General features: G+C 50.3%; 3 protein-coding genes across 5 annotated transcripts in view; 2 read left to right on the top strand and 1 right to left on the bottom strand.

The window, feature by feature from the left end:
* The window catches only part of LOC116418736 (receptor-type tyrosine-protein phosphatase alpha), a 31,602-nt gene extending 18,000 nt beyond the window's left edge, over positions 1-13,602 (top strand). Inside the window, exons 3-9 of the mRNA XM_031935306.1 lie at positions 861-954; positions 1,300-1,376; positions 1,888-2,022; positions 10,313-10,438; positions 10,519-10,670; positions 12,068-12,203; positions 12,992-13,602. Coding sequence (XP_031791166.1) covers positions 894-954; positions 1,300-1,376; positions 1,888-2,022; positions 10,313-10,438; positions 10,519-10,670; positions 12,068-12,203; positions 12,992-13,066 — 762 coding nt within the window. The 5' untranslated portion in view covers positions 861-893 and the 3' untranslated portion in view covers positions 13,067-13,602. The remainder of the gene's footprint in view (positions 1-860; positions 955-1,299; positions 1,377-1,887; positions 2,023-10,312; positions 10,439-10,518; positions 10,671-12,067; positions 12,204-12,991) is intronic.
* The window catches only part of FSTL5 (follistatin like 5), a 1,059,117-nt gene that overhangs the window by 827,205 nt on the left and 211,191 nt on the right, over positions 1-20,721 (bottom strand). The gene's annotated exons all lie outside the window — the stretch shown is intronic.
* LOC116418738 (progonadoliberin-2) lies at positions 16,408-20,551 on the top strand. Its single transcript, XM_031935308.1, has 4 exons — positions 16,408-18,538; positions 19,276-19,439; positions 19,567-19,703; positions 20,501-20,551. The coding sequence occupies exons 1-4, from the start codon at positions 18,396-18,398 to the stop codon at positions 20,549-20,551; spliced, it is 495 nt and encodes a 164-aa protein (XP_031791168.1). The 5' UTR covers positions 16,408-18,395.

The following is a 20,721-nucleotide window of genomic DNA, read 5'->3' as shown; positions in this document are numbered from 1 at the left end:
CCTGGGTGACAGAGCAAGACTCTGTCTCAAAAAAAAAAAAAAAAAAAAGATGTAGGTTCTGATTCAGCAGATACGAGTTACAGCTTGAGATTCTGCATTTCTTTCTCTCTTTTTTTTTTTTTTTGAGATGGAGTTTCACTCTTGTCACCCAGGCTGGGGCTGGGGTGTGCAATGGCGCGATCTCAGCTCACTGCAACCTCTGCCTCCGGGTTCAAGGGATTCTTCTGTCTCAGCCTCATGAGTAGCTGGGTCTACAGGCACGTGCCACTACCCCTGGCTAATTTTTAGTAGAGACAGGGTTTCACCATGTTGGTTATGCGAGTCTCAAACTCCTAACCTCAGTTGATTGCCCACCTTGGCCTCCCAAAGTGCTGGGATGACAGGCATGAGCCACCAAGCCCAGCTTGAGATTCTGCATTTCTAATAAGATGGAGCCAACGCTGCTGGTGTATGGGCTACACTTTGAACAGCAAATGTCAAGAAGGAGCCTCAGAATCAGGGGAAGGGAGGATGCGATTCTGAATAAGTTTTTTTGAAGAGCCTAAGGCAGCCTCTGGGGGTGGAACTGCAGAGTGGACATACTTCCTCCTACGATGCTGGGATCCCTTGCTCCAGGATCACAAAATTGCCGGCCAGGAGACTCTCAAGAGAGTCCACAGGAGCCTGGAAGATAGCATTTCCCAAACAGGCTCTTGGCTTCAGGGTTCCAACAAGAACATATGGGAACAGAGGTCAGGGCCCTGGTGAGAAGAGCAGTATGGAGCCAGAGTGGCCTGAAGGTGCAGTCCAAGTGACAGGTATAATCTTGTCAAGTTCAGTTACTGGGATTAGTAATGTTTCCCCTCCCCTTCCCAATTCAGAAGTTAACATCAATCAAAATCCAGAATGACAAGATGCGGACTGGAAACCTTCCAGCCAACATGAAGAAGAACCGTGTTTTACAGATCATTCCATGTAAGAGCCCTCCCTCCACTCCAGAGCCTTATTGCCCCATCCCTCAATTCCCTCCACCTCTTCCACTTCTCAGGTACTAGTTAATGATTGGCTTGTAGACAAAAACCATGGCGTTGCCTCTTGTTGCATCCAGTTAACAACATGGCGTTGCCTCTTGTTGCACCTTAGTGGCTTCTGGAAATAAAAGAATGTAAAAGCCAAAGGCTTTCTCCCTAATGAGCTAGGAATAGACATGTCCTTGCCCAGCTGGGATTCTGTCTGCCCAGGGCCTGAGGTGGGAGCAGTGCAAGGAGAGGGAGAAGACAAATGATATTGGCTAGCTATGAGCCGCTGTCCTTCTTACAGATGAATTCAACAGAGTGATCATTCCAGTTAAGCGGGGCGAAGAGAATACAGACTATGTGAACGCATCCTTTATTGATGTAAGTGGTGGGTGTGACCCCTAAGCCCCCAACACCCCATGGAGATTCAGCCAGGATTTGCGGTGCCTCCCTCCCATACCTGCTGGGGAGGATCATGTTTGAATCAGTCAACAAATAGTGAATTGATACTCACCCACCCACTCACCCTGTACGTTAGGTCTGTCCAGCTCTGTAGAGCAGAAGGTGGGGAAAAAACAGATGGCATGTAGCAGTATAATACCTGGAAGAAAAAGTTCACAGTGCAGACCACAGCCAAGAGGAACCTGGCTGCCCTCTGATCTTTCCCATTCCTGTCCTCTTCATCCTAGCTCTAATCCCTGTTTCCACTTCCCTGTCTGTTATAGAAAGCAACCAGCTTGTCAGATAGGATTTAGTCCTTGGCCACAGGGGAGCTCTTTATGGGCTGAGTTTGCCTCCAAGCAGTCCCCATCCCTTCCTAGTGGCCTGTCTTCTCCACTAGTCCCTCTCTGATTAAACCATCTCACCCTTGCAATTAACCTGGCCTGTGCAGGGCTACCGGCAGAAGGACTCCTATATCGCCAGCCAGGGCCCTCTTCTCCACACAATTGAGGACTTCTGGCGAATGATCTGGGAGTGGAAATCCTGCTCTATCGTGATGCTAACAGAACTGGAGGAGAGAGGCCAGGTGAGCTTCAAGGTCCTGGGCGGTGAGAGACAGCATGAAAAGGTGTGTGTGTAAATGGGGAGGTTGGGAAGGCAAGAAGGTGTTTGGACCTTGTCTTTGACTTATACGGTCCAAAGAGTACATTTGCATAGTATAAGTACATACTTAAAAGGTATATAAATACATATGCATTTCCAGGCTTGCCCAGCCAGTTGGTGTCTAAGCAGTCATTAGCTTCTCCCAAGACTAGAAAAGCAGTGTGATCTGAGCCTCCATGTTATTCCCAGACAGCTCACACCCTTTCACTTTCTCCTGAATACAGTCCCCCGAGCCTAGCCTTTGCACAGTGCTCCAGGCAGGGCACCCTCTCCTTCCCAGTGCCCCAGGCAAGGCAGCTAGATCAAGGTTCTGAGGTAGACCCAGTATGAGTGTCCCTAAGAAGGGATTGCCTCATTGCTGACTACATAAAATAAAGCAGTAGAATTTAAGAAATTGCACAAACAAGAAACTTACAGTCTAATATTCAATAATAAGGAAATCTTTTAAAGAAAAAAGCCCTCAGGTCAATTAAAAAGCAGAGTTGTATGGAAACTCATACTAAAAAGGGACCCTAGCAGTCCCCTAGGTCAACTTCCTCTCAGTATAGGAAACCTCCTAATATTGTTCCTGAGTCAGAATCATACAGCCTCTACTAAGCACATTCAATCCAGGGATATCGCCCTCACCCCCCACATTACAGGGGAACCCAGTCTGTGTTTTGATAATGCTTATTTTTTTAAAAATTATTTCTGTTGAAGTTGCACATTGCAGCAAAATGAGTGATTCATTATATCTGGAGTGTCACTTAGCAGGGATCAGAATCCAGAGAATGGGCCTGGAGAGAAGCTAGCAAGGCCTGGTGAGAAAATTCCTTTAAGCCACAGTGAAGAGTTTGATCTTCACAAAGGAGCTGAAGAGCCCTTGACAACATCCAGTTTGTGATTTTTTAAAAAATCCCTCTGGCAGCAGTGAGGAGGATGCTTTAGAAATGCGGAAGCTGCTGCAGTAATGCTGGCGGCCTGGACTCGGGTAGTGAGAGGGTGCTATCCCAGAGAGGGTGAAGTGAGGAGGAATTAAAGATGGCACCCACTCATGACTCATTGAATTTATAGTCAAACATTTAAAATACAAAGTATGTTTTACATTAGTTGTCCCAAGTCACTTCTTGTTCCCCATCTGTACTTACGTTAACTTTGGTACAAGGCTTTACAATATTTGCTCACCCTGATGTTTCATTACATCAGGTTGTTTTGTTTGTTTGTTTGTTTGTTTGTTTTTGAGACAGGGTCTCACTTTGTCACCCAGGCTGGAGTGCAGTGGCACGGTCTCGACTCACTGCAGCCTCAACCTCCCAGGTTCAAGTGATCCTCCCACATAGCCCTCCAAGTAGCTAGGACTAAAGGCACGTGTCACCACGCCCGGCTAGTTTTTGTATTTTTTTTGTAGAGACAGGGTTTCACCATGTTGCCCAGGCTGGTCTTGAACTCCTGGGCTCAATTGATCCACGTACCTGTTGACCCAAAGTGCTAGGATTACAGGTTTGAGCCATAGTGCCCGGCATTTTTTTGAATTTTAATCAGCCATTTAACTCATTAGCTATTCTTCTTAGACTTGTATGATGTACCTAATCAACAGACATACTTTGTAGGTCTCTATCATCTTTTTTTTTTTGAGACAGAGTCTCACTGTGTCACCCAGGCTGGAGTGCAATGGCACAATATGGGCTTATTGCAGCCTCTGCCTCCCAGGTTCTAGCAATTCTCCTGCCACAGCCTCCCTAGTAGCTGGGATCAAAGATACCCACCATTCATGCCCAGCTAATTTTTGTATTTTTGTAGGCATGGGGTTTCACCATGTTGGCCAGGCTGGTCTCAAACTCCTGACTTCAGGTGATCTGCCTGACTTGGCCTCCCAAAGTGCTGGTACTACAGGCGTGAGCCACCGCGCCCAGCATCTTCATCATCATTAATAACAATACTGATGAGGTGGGAGGTTTGGTTAAGGTGCTTGGCTTTGCACCCAAGGAAGCACACACCTGAGTAACAAAGGCCATTTAGGAAATGAGCCACCGTGTTCTCAGGAGCTAGGTGCCTATTCCCAGCCCTCTCTGATCAACCGTGTTGGAACCTGCAGATCAGACCGGGGCCCTACATGTGGTTCCTCCTGCACCCCTGCCCTCCAGATCTGTGATGGGCAGGACCAAAGAGCAGGCCAAACAGCTGGAACCACGAACACAAGGACCATCTCAGCCCACTGCCCTGTGATAAAATGTGGCCCAGTGAACATCTCCACCTCTGTCCCATCAGATGCAGGCTCTTCCATCCTTGGAAAGGACCTAGTAAGAATAAAGGGCAGGGGGCCAGGAAGCATTTCATGTGTGTGGCAGTGGGGAGAAGAGTCATGCACACACAAATTCTCCTACCCACTGAGTGAGGCCTCTCCCTCTACCTTCCACTGTACCTTAGGCTCTATCTTCCTAGGGCCAGTGAAGCAGACAATGGTGCTTGCCCTCAGAAGCTTCTGAGTGGATCAGAACAGGATATTAGTGATGTTCTTTACAAGGCCTCACTGGACCCCAAGTTCACTTTCTGTTCCATTCATGTTGTCAAGTGCAGGTTCCAGAGATCATTAACGCAGTAAGCCTAAATGATGCAATGAAAGGTGCCTCCATTTATACAGTGACACTACCATCCTCGCTTACAGTATTAAGTTCCCAGAGAAAAAAAATCCGATCCCAAAATGTAAATTCTATACCTATATAAATTAAAATCCCAAGGGAATTAAAAATTTTAAATTATCTCCTCCTGCTTTTTTTTTTTTTTTGAGATGGAATCTCACTCTGTCTGCCAGACTGGAGTGCAGTGGCACGGTCTCAGCTCACTGCAACCTCCGCCTCCAGGATTCAAGCGATTCTCCCACCTCAGCCTCCCGAGTAGCTGGGATTACAGGCATGCACTACCATGCCTAGCTAATTTTCATATTTTTAGTAGAGACAGGGTTTCATCATGTTGGCCATGCTGGTCTCAAACTCCTGACCCCAAGTGATCCGCCCGCTGTAGCCTCCTAGAGTGCTAGGATTACAGGCATGAGCCATTGCCCCTGGCCACCTTCTGCTCTGTTTTAACCAAAAGGGTTCACCAGGATGCCTGGTAAGCCTTGGGTTCCCTCAGCAGCTGCAGCTTGGACCATCAGCCTGGGCAGACAGAGCAGTGCCAGGAACTCCCATGCTAGGTTAGCCCAACCGTAGACCTCATCCTGCTTCTCTAAAGCATAGTGAAACATGATAGCATTAGTCTCCACAAAGCTGTGTGTCCCCATCACCAGTGTCAGCCTTAGATCGCATAAGAGACTTCATGCTGTCTGGTGGAAAGACAAAGTAGGAGAAAAGACAGAAAAGCTTCCATTTCACTTCTTTAAGATGCTGTTATCTAGAGGCCGTAACCTGAATACACAAATCTGAGATGTAACTCCAGTCCCCAGCTTTTCTTCTACTGGTCTTGAACACCCATTCCCTATCTTCTGTCCCTTACCCACTGATGACTTTAACACCAGGCTTACTGCTCCTTTTGAGCCCGTTCCTGACTCTGGTTTTGGAGGCATCAGTCACCATGTGGATGATCCATCTATCCTTAGTCTTTCTATTTCTCAGCTTCCTCAGCCACCTCATCCTGTGGTCAAGTCACGATCTGCCCTGTATCTGCACCACCTTTAGAATCTCAACAAGGCATCCGCCCTGGTTACTGCCTCCTTCCTCCCACCTCAGTATTCTCTTTTACTCCATTCATTTTTGTCTTCATCAAGTCCTTAGAGCCATTAATGCCTCCACTTTCTCAACATCAGCCACCCCGAACATGTCCTCACCTTCCTTCTTACTCTGTTTTTGTGTTTTGAGTTTTGTTTTTGAGCGTTTGAGTTTTCTGATTTGAGTTTTTGTGGTATGTCATTATCATTATGACCTTTCCTTATTCCCTCATGCTTTTTTTTTTTTAATTTTGAGACAATCTCGCTCTGTTGCGCAGGCTGGAGTCCAGTGGCGTGATCTCTGCTCACTGCAAGCTCCGCCTCCCAGGTTCACGCCATTCTCCTGCCTCAGCCGCCCAAGTAGCTGGGACTACAGGCACCCGCCACCACGCCCGGCTAATTTTTTGTATTTTTAGTAAAGACGGGGTTTCACCATGTTAGCTAGTATCGTGTTGACCTCCTGACCTCATGATCTGCCCACCTCGGCCTCCCAAAGTGCTGGGATTAACAGGCGTGAGCCACCGCGCCCAGCGTCCCTCATGCTTTCTTACTTTCATGGCAAGCTGTCTAGTAAAACCCAGATATATGACTCTATCTGATATAGCAAACATCACTGGGCAAAAACACAAAACAGTGCCAAATGCTCTCACATTGAACTCATGACCACAAATCTCATAGGGGTAATTGGTGCCACCTAGCAATGCTGTTGCACTTCCTTTTCTTCCTGAAACCTCCAGCATCTGCTCTTGCCTGTCCCATCATACTCACACCTTAGCTTGTGACCTGGCCTCATTCTTCTCCAAGAAATCAGACATGAACACTGTCATCCTCCCACCCCCAAACAACCAGCCTCTTCAAATCCGTACCGACTCTCTTCTCTCTTGTTACCGTGGAGAAGGGTTTCTGCATCTCTCAGTCCAGCTGTCCACTGTGCCTTTGGCCCCATTCTCTCCTTCCTGCTCAGGGATGTTGCTGCTATAACCATCTTCTCTCCCACCTCCATCAGCAGTTCCCCTCTCTAACCACTACTTTCATCAGCCTATACATGTTACATTTCCTGTCTTTTAAAAACAAAAAAAATCTGCTGATCCCACTTTCCCTTCCAGCTACTATCCTGTTTGTCTGCACCCCTTCCCAGCAAAACTCCTTTAAAGAGTTGGCTTTTGGCTGGGCGTAGTGGCTCAAGCCTATAATTCCAGCACTTTGGGAGGCCAAGGTGAGCGGATCACAAGGTCAAATGATCGACACCATGCTGGCCAACATGGCAAAACCCCATCTCTACTAAAAATACAAAAATTAGCTGGGCGTGGTGGTGCATGCCTGTGATCCTAGCTACTCGGGAGGCTGAGGCAGGAGAATCGCTTTAACCAGGGAGTTGGAGGTTGCAGTGAGCCAAGATCGCGCCACCGCACTCCAGCCTGGTGACAGAGTGAGACTCCATCTCCAAAAAAAAAAAAAAAGAGTTGGCTTTCTCCCCCCAAGTTCTTTCTTCGCTCTGTTCCTTTCAGGCTTGGCCCCCCTGGGACTGCTTTAGTCAAGATCACCAGTAACTGACCTCTTGCCAAATCCACAGGTCATTTCTCTTTTATGATTTTTTTTTTTTTTTTTTTTGTCCTTACAGCAGCATTTGATAGAGTCAGGGCCTCCCTTCTCCTCCTCAGAACACTTACTTCCACAGCATCACCCCACTCACTAACCTGGCAGTTCCTTTGTTATTTCTTTGTGACCTCATCCTCTAAAACATTGGAGTGTACTAGATTCAGGCACTAGCCCTTCAGGATCTCAGCCAGTCCTGTGGCTTTAAGTACAACCCATATGCCAGGGATCCTGAATCTACGTCTCCAGCCCAGTCACCTGTCCCCCTTCCCAATGTGGGCTCCTGATTTCCTCCTTCCCCCGACACTAGTCCACCCCACTGTTAGCCTTCTAAATAAATAGCCACCTTCTGCCCAGTTGCTCATGTCTAAAATCCGAGAGTTACCTTCCTTACTCCCCTCTCCTCACCCCTCACATCCAGTCTGCCACTAAGTCCTGATACAGGCAGAGCCTCCCCACTTTTCTCCAGCGTGACTGCTGTTATCCGAACAAGCCCTCGTCTCTCACTGCTTGCCCGTGGGACTCTGGGGATGACTTATATGCGCAGCCTCGTCTGCAGTGGCCTGGCAACTGGTCCTCCTGCTCTCATTCTAACCCACCTTTAGTTCTTCAGATGGCAGCTGCTGGTCCTTTTGAAAATATAAATCATTGTCACTCCTCATCTTAAAAATCCTCTTTGAGGCCAGGTGCGGCAGCTCATGCCTATAATCCCAGCATTTTGGAAGGTCAGAAGTTCAAGACCAGCCTGACCAACATGGAGAAACCCCATCTCTACTAAAAATACAAAATTAGCGGGCATGGTGGCGCATGCCTCTCATCCCAGCTACTCGGGAGGCTAAGGCAGGAGAATCGCTTGAACCTGGGAGGCCGAGGTTGCAGTAAGCCAAGATCGCGCCATTGCACTCCAGCTTGGGCAACAAGAGCGAAACTCTGTCTCAAAAACCAAAAAAAAAAAATCCTCTTTGGTCTTCTAGAGATCTTGAGAGAAAATCTACCCATGTATACAAAATTTAGAGACTTTTGGTCAGATATGGTGGCTCACACCTGTAATCCTCCCACTTTGGGACGCTGAGGCAGGTGGATCACCTGAGGTCAAGAGTTTGAGACCAGCCTGGCCAACATGGTGAAACCCTGTCTCTACTAAAAATATAAAAATTAGCTAGGCATGGTGGCGCACACCCGTAGTCCCAGCTACTGGGGAGTCTGGGGTGGGAGAATCACTTGAAACTGGGAGGCAGAGGTTGCAGTAAGCCAAGATCATGCCACTGCACTCCAGCCTGGGCAACAGGGCAAGACTCTCTCAAAAAAGAAAAAAAAAATTAGAGACTTTTAGTGTTGATATCTAGTCCCTAGACTTGATATGTATTTCTGTCTTAGAGATAGAGATCACGCTTAATTCCTCCAGCACACACACTCTGTGACTCTCACACCCGTTGGGACCTCATGGTTCTGATGGTTTTAAAGGCCAAGTCTTCATCCCAGCTGAGACATTGTGTAAATCATTGTTGAGAAGGCACTATGGTAGCAAAAACCATTCCACCCACCAGTGCCATAAAAACTAATTATAATGCCTGATGAAGTGAGCCTTAATGAGAATTTTTTTTTTTTTTTTTGGCTGTTCTGGTTGAAGAGAGGCCCAGAGCACCGATCCCTGAGGCATCCCCAGGGCTCCTAGAGAGCATGGGTAGAAGAGCACTAGTCCAAGCCGGGTGCGGTGGCTCAAGCCTGTAATCCCAGCACTTTGGGAGGCTGAGACGGGCGGATCACGAGGTCAGGAGATCGAGACCATCCTGGCTAACATGGTGAAACCCCATCTCTACTAAAAATACAAAAAACTAGCCGGGCGAGGTGGCGGGCGCCTGTAGTCCCAGCTACTCCGGAGGCTGAGGCAGGAGAATGGCGTAAACCCAGGAGGCGGAGCTTGCAGTGAGCTGAGATCCGGCCACTGCACTCCAGCCTGGGTGACAGAGCAAGACTCCGTCTCAAAAAAAAAAAAAAAAAAGAGCTAGTCCAGGGCATGTCCTTGATTCACCACTTTAATAATCATGATTTTATTTGGACTGTGAGACTATTCACAACTTCTTTTTCTACTTAATTTTTTTCCATATCTTTCAATGACATTATATGTATGGTTGAGAATTTTCAATTGTCAGTAGTGAAGAATCTCAGATCTTACCCCAAAATTCTCTAAAGAAATGGGCAGCATAACTGTGTGATGTTATATTTATGTATTTATGCCTTGGCTTGTTCTGCAGACATTGAACAAATTCATTTACCAGATACTGAGAGCCTACCATGTGCCAGGCATTGTGCAAGGTGTGGGGAATACAGAAATGAAAAGAGACGCAGCCACTCCCACAAGGAGCTGTAGAGGGAAGTGAGCCAGGTGCAAGCAAAGACAGACAGTAGACCACCTCCTGCTCACTAGCAAGGACAGAAAGGCGAGTGCTAGCAACTTGAAGGTACCTTGCAGATCAAAGAGATAAAGGTAAAAGGGAGAAAGGATACTGTGGCCTGGGCGGTGGTGAAGCCCGTGGCTGTCTGGGAATGTGAATTGGTTCTGATTTTCTGAATTAGCAGTCTGGCAGATGTAAGCAGCATTAACTATGAAAACACCCCATGGGAGAAAAAGAAAGGAATTGGAACAAAGATTTTCACTCCTTCTCTCCCTCCAGCCACCAAGTATTGGATACCCTGTGAGCCTGTAGTCAGAGTTCTTTACAGACCCTGTCAGTGTCTGTTGAGTCTCTGGTGAGGCTCGGAAGCTAATTGGAATGATGTGATATAATGATCCTGCAAGTTTTCAATACCTTGGGGATGAAGTGTGTCAGCGTAAGAGGTGGCTGTACTGAGAGGGGTCAGGCTGCTCGTGGGCAGTGCTGCTTCTATACATGTGGTACTCTGAGCCCCTCACCTCTCCAACTTGTCCCTCCAGGAGAAGTGTGCCCAGTACTGGCCATCCGATGGACTGGTGTCCTATGGAGATATTACAGTGGAACTGAAGAAGGAGGAGGAATGTGAGAGCTATACCGTCCGAGACCTCCTGGTCACCAACACCAGGGTAAGATGGGTGGTGGGTAGACTCTGCCCCCCAGGAAAAGCAGGGTTACCCCTGCCTCCCTGATCCCCTTTCTTCCAAAGGAGAATAAGAGCCGGCAGATCCGGCAGTTCCACTTCCATGGCTGGCCTGAAGTGGGCATCCCCAGTGACGGAAAGGGCATGATCAGCATCATCGCTGCCGTGCAGAAGCAGCAGCAGCAGTCAGGGAACCACCCCATCACCGTGCACTGCAGGTATGGCTCACTCTTGCCCTCAGGGGGAGAGAGAAAGCAAGGAGGGGGAAACGGGAAGCTGGTGACCATGGGTCAGACTGAAGAAAGCCACACAAGAGCAAGATATTGGTGAGCACATGGTAGTCGAGATTGATGCTAAGACAGGATTGGATGCTAAGAGAGGACCTTAGAGCTTGAACTTGGCACAATAAGTGCTAGAGGACTAATGTTTGGATAGTGGGCAGGAGAGCAGCAAGGGAGACTGGCAGTGGAGACCCCAGTTGTGCTATGTGAGGTAAGGGCCTGGCCTCCTTAAGAAGCACAGGAAAAAAGAACAGGGCAATTATTTTAAAAACAGTGGACTGTAGGTATGGCTTGCCCTGTCTGTACATTGAGGAAAAATGAACAAGACTAAGAACAGAGGGTGAAAGAGAAGAAGAGTCAAGGGTGTCTCCCAGGTTTGAGCCTGGATTGGTGTGACCAGCAGAAGAAAGACAGTAAAGAGGCTTGTTTGAGGGGAAAAGTTGAATTTTGTTTGGGGCATGTTGCTGGAGATTGCATTTTAGAAAAAATGCACTCCTTTACTTAGAATCCTAACAACAGCTTACAAGGCCCAACATGTTCTGAGGGCTCCCTGGCCAGGGCCGGCAGAGGATAGTGTGTACCACAGGCTGGCTCTGATCCCACCCCCACCACTCTCCTTTCTTCTTTCATGAACTGCATGGCCTTCAGCACCCTGGGCACACACCTGCCGTGGGCCTGAGATGCCAGTTTCCCAGGCAGCCACAGGGCTTTGTCCAAGCCTTCTCTGAGTACCCTGCCTAGAACTCCCACTCCTCTTTTCCCTTCTCTTAACACACATCTTGTCTAGGGACATTGCTAAACCCCACAGTCCCTGCCTCAGAGTAGGCACTCAGTGTCTGGTGAGTGAATCAACTGATGACATTGAATAGGGGGATAGCGTCAAGGTCAGAGTCTGGATTCCTGGGATTTAGGAAGAAAGTGAGAGACACGGAAAGGAATCAGCAGATCCACACCAGTGTAGGGAGTGGGGTTTGTCAGGGAAAGGGAAAGACAGGACTAGAGCTAGTTCTAACCTGAGCGAACGGCAGGTCAGGACAACTCAGGCCAGCATGTGCAGGTGGACAGCAGTGGCTCCGTGCTGGTGGGGTATGAGTGAAGGTCATCCCCCATGGTCCAACAGGTGAGTCCCTCCACAATACATGGGGCCATGCAGGAAGGGCACAGGGTACACTGCCTCCCGACCCAGAACCCCTCCAGGCTGGGTGGGGGCCCACGGGGCAAAGGCGAGCACCGGCTGCCTGCCCCCACCTCTTTGTCTACCACTTACCACTGTCACTCACCCCCTTGCACAGAGGGCCATGGCAGCTGTGGTAAATGTGTCTGCTCTGTTGCAGCGCTGGAGCAGGAAGGACGGGGACCTTCTGTGCCCTGAGCACCGTCCTGGAGCGTGTGAAAGCAGAGGGGATTTTGGATGTCTTCCAGACTGTCAAGAGCCTACGGCTACAGAGGCCACACATGGTCCAGACACTGGTATGCTGCCCACATATTTGTCCCTGCCACCACACCACCTGCAGCCCTTCTCTGTCAAGGCCAGCTCAGGGAGGAGGCTCTTCAGAGGGGCCCACCCAGGAGTCAGAAGACTGTCTAAACACAGACCTGCCCTTCCCCTCCCAAGGTGCCCCAAATACACAGGAAGCACGTTGGGAGGCAGGATGGCAGCAATGGGAACATAGCCCCTGTTGCCAGAGGATGGGCCAGGTTAGAAGGGGGTATCTGGGTGCCCCACAGGGCTCATCTGCACTTCTCTGTGGGTAAGGAAGATCCAGGAGGAGTACCTGCCTTTGGGCTTGGGCTCCCTGTTAAGAGGTCTGGCTTTTAACAAGCCACACATCCACAGAGGTTTTCCTGAATCCCATGGAGCTAGAAATGTTTGAGGAGTAAAGAAAAGTGAATGTTAGTAGGTTTGGGAGACAAGGTTCTGAGAGCCAGGGTGCATGCTAGCCTGGCAGCCATGGTAATTGTGGGCCATGCTCAGCTGCACCGTCTCCCAGCCCAGCACATGCATGTCTGACCTCTGTAGGGCCTGGGTCAGCTCTGGTCAGCTCTGCTTGTAGAAGGTCTGCTGCATTCAGCCCAGAAGGGGAATGCTGTCAGAACTCTGGCAGGCAGATCAGAGCTCAGGTGAAAGTTCAAAAACATTCAGTTCCTCTTGATTTTCCATCTTCGAAAAAAAAAAAAAAACAATGAGTCTGTTAGGAATTACAGGTACTGTGTGTTCTTCAGTAACCCTGGCTTTTTCCCTATCTTTCACTCTCCAGGAACAGTATGAGTTCTGCTACAAGGTGGTGCAGGAATATATTGATGCATTCTCAGATTATGCCAACTTCAAGTAAGCGGCAACAAGCATCCATGGACCAGGAGGATTGCCTTTAATATTTTGTAATATTCTGTTTTGTTAATATACCCCAAATTGTGTATATATCTTATAACTGTTTTAGAAATTGGTACATAGGCTTCTATTACCTATTAGGTGGAAATTTTATATGTAAATGTGTTAGCACTGATAGTCCTTTTTCCAATGTTTTATTGGGGAATTAAATAGTGTGATGTTTGGACTGATATCGTGAAATCCTCAGCCGGGAAATTGGGCTGGATTGTGCTTTGGTTAATACATCTTTCCCTAAAGAAGATAAAAACAAAATCCATTCCAGGTAGCTCAGCACCAACTAAGAAAAAAAGCACAAAGTACTCAGAGCTCCAGAGGAAAGTGGTTGTCCCCATACCACCATGCACTGTAAATATCCCTCCCCTCGCTCCCTGGTCCCCTCCCCTGTCCCCACCACCTATATCATGGGAGTAATAGGACCAGAGCGGTATCTCTGGCACCACACTAGGGACTATCAGGTAATAAAAGCTTTGACTCCCTGAGGAAATGTCTCTCCCTTTGTCTGGGGGTGGGGCAGCCATACAGGCTGGGGCTCTCCTCGGCTGTTGATGGCCCTGCTGTTGCTGTTCTCTCTGAGCAATCTGAGAGAGGCCACAGTCCCCCAACTCCTCCTATCCACCAAACACAGCCTCTCCAGTTCTTAGGTGATCTCCAGGACCCTCCTCTCATTGCCAGCACATCTTTGGTTTAGTGGTCCTGGCCAGCCTCCCTCCCTATGGAAGGTGGCCAGGTCCTCACTGAGTCTCCTTAAGGACAGGGGGACAGGGGAGAGTGGAGCTGACTCAGCTTTGGGCTGAGGCCAGTCTGACCTCTCCAGTCTGTGGTGCTTTGCTACAAAGCTGTCTGGATTGTGTCACCCTGTCCAGGATAAGTCTTTATATCCACATGTATTGTGTTGAATTGCTTCCATTTTCTTTCATACGGGTCCTCATTTCTGGGAATGTGAATGTTTCTCGGATCTAGAAGTCAGGATGGTGGGAGTCTTAGATTCCCAACTTGGTTTTGAGTGACATGTTAGACAAAAGTGTTGAACTTTTTTCTTAAAGAAGCTGGATGTTCATTTGTCTCCTATAACAGTCTGCCCTGTCCAGAGACCCAGTATCCTTAGGGTATTGTTCTTATCCTCATGGTTGAAGCTGGGTCACTGCCATGTCCGTATTCCACCCTGAGGAAAGAGCATGGAGAGCCAGCAGCTTCATTTCTAAGGACAGGAAGCCAAATCTGCACTTTTCGTTTCCACTCAACCCCACCCCATATTCCACTCATTGGCTTCACAGGGTTTTCACCTGGTCATAGCTATGCCTAACTACAGGGGGTGCTGGGGAAGTGTGATCTTTTGTTGTGTTGGGAGAATGGGTCTGTCCACTGCCTCCCAGCCTCATGAGCAGCTTACTACAGGAGCAGGAGAGCAAACTGGTGGCTGTGGTTGTGAGGCAGGGCCTTTCTTGAAGAGCCAGCACAGGCCTAGGCTCCGCAGAGGCTTCATGGAGTGAGAGGTGGCACCCCAGCCTGGTCCATGGAGGCATGCTTAGGGGTCAGCACTACTGAGCTGCTTGGAGGAGGTGGGACTTGAACCAGACTCATGGGATGCTGGAAATTTAGATGAGTGAAAAGGAGGAAAGGCGAAGTGGAGCCACATTACAGAGGGCCTCAGAGTCCAGATAAAGCAGTTAACATGTAGTGGCTCCAGGAGGGAAGCCTGTCTGTGCACCACATATCCAGGATGTTTGTGGGAAGGAAGGAGATGTGCAGAAGGGACCCAGGAGGCAAGGGCTGCAACAGACCCCTGTGGAAGTTTACAGGAGGTGAGTGTGAGTCATTAGAGACATTCAGTTCTGTAGGAACTAAGGAACTCCCAAGAGGCAGTAAACTTAAAACTCAGTAGTCTCAAGAGAAATATGGATAAATTAGGCAAAGACAGAATCTGAGGAATTTCTGGTGAGGGGTACCAAGTTTGGGGAGCAGCCCCTGGCTCCTTGCAGGCTACCCTTCAGTGCTTTGTGTGGCCAAGTCCAAGTCGATGCAGGAGGGCAGGCACTGGGTCAGCAAGCCACTCAGTGAATGTGCAGGTGAGGCCGTTCACGGGCGCTTTTGTGCCTCCCAGCAGGCTGCCTCCTATTGTCAAGACTGGCCTTCAGCAAGGTGTGCCACCGTGGCCTGAGTGGTTTTCTGCTGAAGTCCAGTGGATAGGCATCACCTGGGTGCAAAACCAGTGTCTCCAGGTAGGAATGACCTCAGCTGTTTGCTCCCTGTCTTGCTCAGGCTGTAGATGTGTCCCTCATCCCTTCATGCGTCCCTCTTCACTCCTCTTTTGCTTTCTACTTGGGGCTTGCATGTTTACAAGAGAGGTGAACCCAACAGAAACTAGTGTAGGCCAAAAGGAAAATGTGCTGAGGCTCACACAGCACAGTCATGTGGAAAGGGCAGGGGTGACCGCTTCATCTGATGCCCTTCCCACAGCCAGTCAGTTGTGACCCAAGGGGCCTAGGATAGGAGTGTTTCTCCATAGGGGAAGAGTAACAGCCTGCACCCACCACACACCCAAAGCCCTACATCCTGCCACACTCAGACCTCACTTCATTTGGGCAGGTCCTTCCTGGGTTGCAGTTTCCTTCATTGTTCCCCTGTCCCAAATACTCAAGTCTCTTTCATTAAAAATAAAGAACAGGCCAGGTGCAGTGGCTCACACCTATAATCCCACACTTTGGGAGGCCAAGGCGGGTGGATCACTTGAGCCCAGGATTCGAGACCAACCTGGGCAACATGACAAGACCCTGTCTCTACAAAAAAATAACAAATCAGCCGGGCATGGTGGCACACACCTGTAGTCCCAGCTACTTGGGAGGCTGAGGTGGAAGGATCACCTGAGCCCATGAGGTGGAGGCTACAGTGAGCTGTGATTATGCCACTGCACTTCAGCCTGGGTCAAAGAGACCCTCAAAAAAACAGGCTGGGCACAGTGGCTAATGCCTATAATCCTAGCACTTTGGGAGGCCAAGGTGGACGGATCACCTGAGGTCTGGAGTTCAAGATCAGCCTGGTCAACATGGTGAAACCATCTCTACTAAAAATACAAAAATTAGCCGGGTGTGGTGGCGCATGCCAGCTACCAGGGAGGCTGAGGCAAGAGAATCGCTGGAACCTGGGAGGCAGAAACTGCAATGAGCCGAGATCACACCACTGCACTCCAACCTGGGTGACAGCGAGACTCCATCTCAAAAAAAAATAAAAATAAAAATAGTTAAGTAATTACATAAACAGCATGTCTCCCACCCCAGGCCTAAGTTCTTCCCTGTTTATGAGAAACTACGTGAAAAAGCCTGTACTCTCTGTCTCTTCCCTCTTCCTCATTTCATTCGCATATGTTTCTTTTTCATCCCTGCTCACCAAGGTCACCTTGGTGCTAAACCCCAGGGATCCATGGTCTCTTCCCCTTTGTGTCACCGGCTGTCTTCTGCCTCTTATCCTCACCCTTTAGCTGCTCCTCCACTGTCTCTTCTCTCAGAGGTCAGGATTCTGGGTCTGTCTCTGTGGACCCTCAGCTCTCCTCCAATCCCAAGTCCCCCACATCCTGGTCGCATGTCAGGGTTTCAGAGATGCCTGCCTCCCACTGCCCACACCCAGGGGCCCACCCTCCTTTCCTCTAACCCTCCCACATTCTCTGGCCCCATGGATCTGCAGCAGTTCCTGCTGGCCCTTTTCCATTTTGTTCCTTACGCTGCACCCCTCTGCTGCCACTCCCTGCGTCCATGACTCCAGCTCACTTGTCTCTCCTTCACCCAGGTCGCCTGCTCAGTTTGTGCCTCTCTGTGCTCCTGCAGCACCTGAGTGTTTATTCACCTCTGAACCTCTGCTTTCCCGCCTGAGTATGCGCAGCTCCGGGCTGCAGTGACTTCATATCCTGAGGACTGGAGCCCCATGGTGAACAGATGGCTTTCTGTGTTCTGAGAGGGATACAAGAGTTCTAGAGTTCTAGTCTAGAAAGGACATCAAACATTTCTAAAAAGCTAAGTATGTTGCCAGAAAAAAAAGGAAAGCAGAGCTTTCCCCAGGAAGCTTAGCTCTCGTTTAGATTTTTCAGGAAAAAACAATCAAATTAGAGAATAAATAAAGGCACCCATCCCCCTTTTAAATGAACACCAGCTTTGAATAAAACGTTCTGTAAACCCCAAGCAGAACTAAACTAGTACATTGAACTTAGATTCATTTTCACTAAACCACAAAGCAAATGTTTTCCTAAAAATCACCCGGTTAACAAAGTCTGTGTATTTAAGCCAAAATAATTTAACTGAACATACGGGCCACACATTCGTTTCAGGTGCCTGCTAATAAGTCAGTCTGGAAATTCACAGGTGTGCCCATCCTGCCTTGGCTGCTGAAGTCCAGGTGTCTAGGGCTGACTGATGCCCATTATGCCTCCCCTTCCCCATCTTTGTCACAGGATTTGACGCACCAGCTCTCCTAATGACTCTGTCCACCACAATGCCAAGCCTGACCCTGGCCCTCCCATATGCTGTTCAGCCCAAGCGCGGAGATTGGCTATTAACCCTGTAAATACGCCCCTGACCCCCGGAGGCTGATGGCTGGCCAGGGAAAGCTGAGCTGCTGACCGCAGACTGGGAGGCAAGAGCCCACTTCCAGCAGCCAGGCTAGTTGTGTCTAAATCCATGACTGGGGAGGGGTTAGAGCCTTGAGGAACAAAATTATTCTACCGGCTGCTGATGGCCCTGGGAGGCTGCACTGGCCCAACAGTGGGGCCCCATCTCATGGGCCCGCTTCTTCGCCAGGAGAGAAGCCACTCCTGGGTAGGTACTGCCCCACCCAAACCCAGCCATCTGTAGTGACCCATCCCAGGTATGTGGATGTGGATTGTCCCACCCAACCCACTCTATAGTGAGCAAACAAGCCCTCTGGGACAGCGGTCACAGCCTCCCCTGTACCTCTGAACAGCCTGCCAGGCTCCCTACTCTTGGGCCTCCACTGTCCACCAGGGAAAGCCCTGAGCTGAGAGTTGGGGAACCTCATTTCTCCTGCCCAGGACGCAATTCTCTTTTGGCATCAGGGAGGGCTGTGAGGGCTTTCTAGGTCTCAAAATGAGGAGCTTGAAGATGCAGCCTGGGAAGTAAGAAGGTGAGACCAGGACATGGGCCAGCCAGAAGCAGGAGTCCCAGGCCTGGAGGCTCCTGGGAAGGTGGTGGGGAGGGAGCATCTGTTGGTGGCCTCAGGGCAGCAGCTGCCTGGTGAATGCTCGTGGAGTGGATGCTCTGGGAAGGGGGATGGGTAGTAAGCTTCTCCCCCTCCCCTCTCAAGACGTCACTGGAGTCTGGGGGTGGAGCTGCCTGCTCTATAAATCCTGGGGCCATCAGGCTAAGGTCCTGCAGCCGCCTGAAGGAGCCATCTCATCCACAGCTCTTCCTCGGTGAGTGGGGAGCCTTCCCTAAGGGCTGGGACACCTGGATCGAGCTTTTTCCTGGGTCCATGGTGTGCTGCTCCTCTTCCCCATTCCCAAGCACCTCCACCCCTGAACCATGCCAGAAAAGTCCCCTTTTCCTCTCTTCTCCGCAACAGCTCTACCATCTATTGTGCTTGCTGTCCCTGGCATGGGAGGGATAAGGGGTAGAAGCATTTACCCCCATCAACACCACACATCCATTCCACATCCGCAACTACTATGAAAGAGAGAGCAGGCCACAGAGAAAAGGGCAGAAGGCCTGCCACTCTGGTTCCCTAGCACTGGTGCTCCAGACGTCCCTATATTGAGAACTCCCCTGACCATCCATCTATCCTCCCATCCATTGGCCTGAATTCAGGTCTCTGTTCCCCTCCAACTTTCTTCCACTTCTGGAAACTCCTTGAAGGAAGGATGGATGGGGCTTGGACAAGTGGGAGGGCCCTCAGAGTTGGCAAGGCAGGTAGCCTCTGTGCCCCGGGCTCAGGGAGAAGGCTGGTCCCCTGGAGCATCGTCCCCTGCTGGGCCAGGATCCCTAGGATCTGGACCCCTGTGTGCTTGGGACGAAGAGCCGTGGCAGAGAGGGAAGGGCGTAAGGAGATACCAAAGCTGCCCCGGGATGCCAGTTTTCCAAGGTGGCCCTGTAGGAAGGGGGGGGGATGTGGGGGTGAGGTAAGGCTCCTTGAATGCTGTACCCTGTCCATTAGAGCAGCCATGGCCAGTTCCAGGCAAGGCCTCCTCCTGCTCCTGCTGCTGCTGACTGCTCACCCTGGACCCTCAGAGGCTCAGCACTGGTCCCATGGCTGGTACCCTGGAGGAAGGCGAGCCCTCAGCTCAGCCCAGGATCCCCAGAATGCCCTTAGGCCCCCAGGTGGGTGTCTCCCAGCCTGATTGGAAGAAAGTGATGGCCGAGGGCTCCCCCACCCACCTGGAGCCTGAGGTCGGGGTAGGGAGGACAGCATCAGTTCCCTTCTAAGGAAGGGCCCTGGGCACTGCAGCAGGCAGCCCAGCCCAGGCTACCTATGGCCTCCCAAGTGATGCCCTGGCTCGCCTGGAAGACAGCATGCCCTGGGAGGGCAGGACCATGGCGTGGTGGTCCCTTCACAGGAAGCGACATCTGGCACAGACACTACTGGTGAGTGGGATGAAAGGTCCCCAGCATCAAGACCAGCCACTGGTCATCAGTGGCCATTGTAGCTTAGGGTTGGATGCTGGGAGGGTGGGGAGAATGAAACACCACTGAGAATGCCCCCTGCCACAGCACCACCAATCATTTCTCAGTGCCGCTACTGCACACAGCAGGGTGCTGTCTGCTATCCTTCCTATTTCCCAGGAGGATTCTAGACAACTTATAAAACACTTAGGTTAAAGACTGAAGTCACTAGTAGAGTAGGAGAGAATTGAGCCAATGACTGTCTTGAAATGGACAGACCCTGGGCCAGTGGAAAGAGGTGAGGGATGCAACCTCACACAAATAGACAACAGGGCTAAGAGGACCAGGTGGTCACTGCCATGTGCACTAGGAACATCTCAGGGACTGCAGAGCTCCCCAAGACATAGCAGAAGGCAGACGTGGGGAAATGGTTACTATTTTGCAAATCAAACATATTTAAAGTGCATCAGGAAAGCAGGATAACTAAAGAAGAAAGTGGTAAGTTCCTATGAGGCCAAATCTTACCGCCTGATTTATGTGTACGGGCTCAGGTTTCTATGCGTCAAGCTTGTTTAGGGTAGACAAGAGGGCATGCCCAAGGGAGCTGGAGATCCCCACACCCGCTGGATCCTCAGGCTTCTAGGGGAGGCGGGGGCGCGTCCAGCTCTGGGAGGCCAGGTGGGGACGGGGGGACGAGAGGGGAGAGGACCGGGAAGGTGGCAGCTCGGCGGTCAGAAGACTAGTGTCTTGAGGCCTGACCGCCACCTCTCCCTCCGCAGCCCGCAGCCCGCGAGCCCCGCCCCGCCCCACCGTCCTCCAATAAACTGTGAGGTTCTCCGAAGTTGTTGCCTCGAATTCTGTCCTTCGTCCCCTCCCTCTCTTCCCCGCTGAGACCTTTCCCTGCGTGGGGGCTGGAGGGAGGCGAGTCCGGCCCCGCGGGCGGGAGGAACGAAGGGATGGCCCAGGACCCTGGCTGGAGGGCTGGGCCAGAGCCTGGGGG

This window comes from Piliocolobus tephrosceles, chromosome 3 (assembly GCF_002776525.5).
Source record: "Piliocolobus tephrosceles isolate RC106 chromosome 3, ASM277652v3, whole genome shotgun sequence".
NCBI classification, from domain to species: Eukaryota; Metazoa; Chordata; class Mammalia; order Primates; family Cercopithecidae; genus Piliocolobus; species Piliocolobus tephrosceles.
Note: the sequence above shows the minus strand (reverse complement) of the source record. Positions and strands in the feature narration are given on the sequence as shown.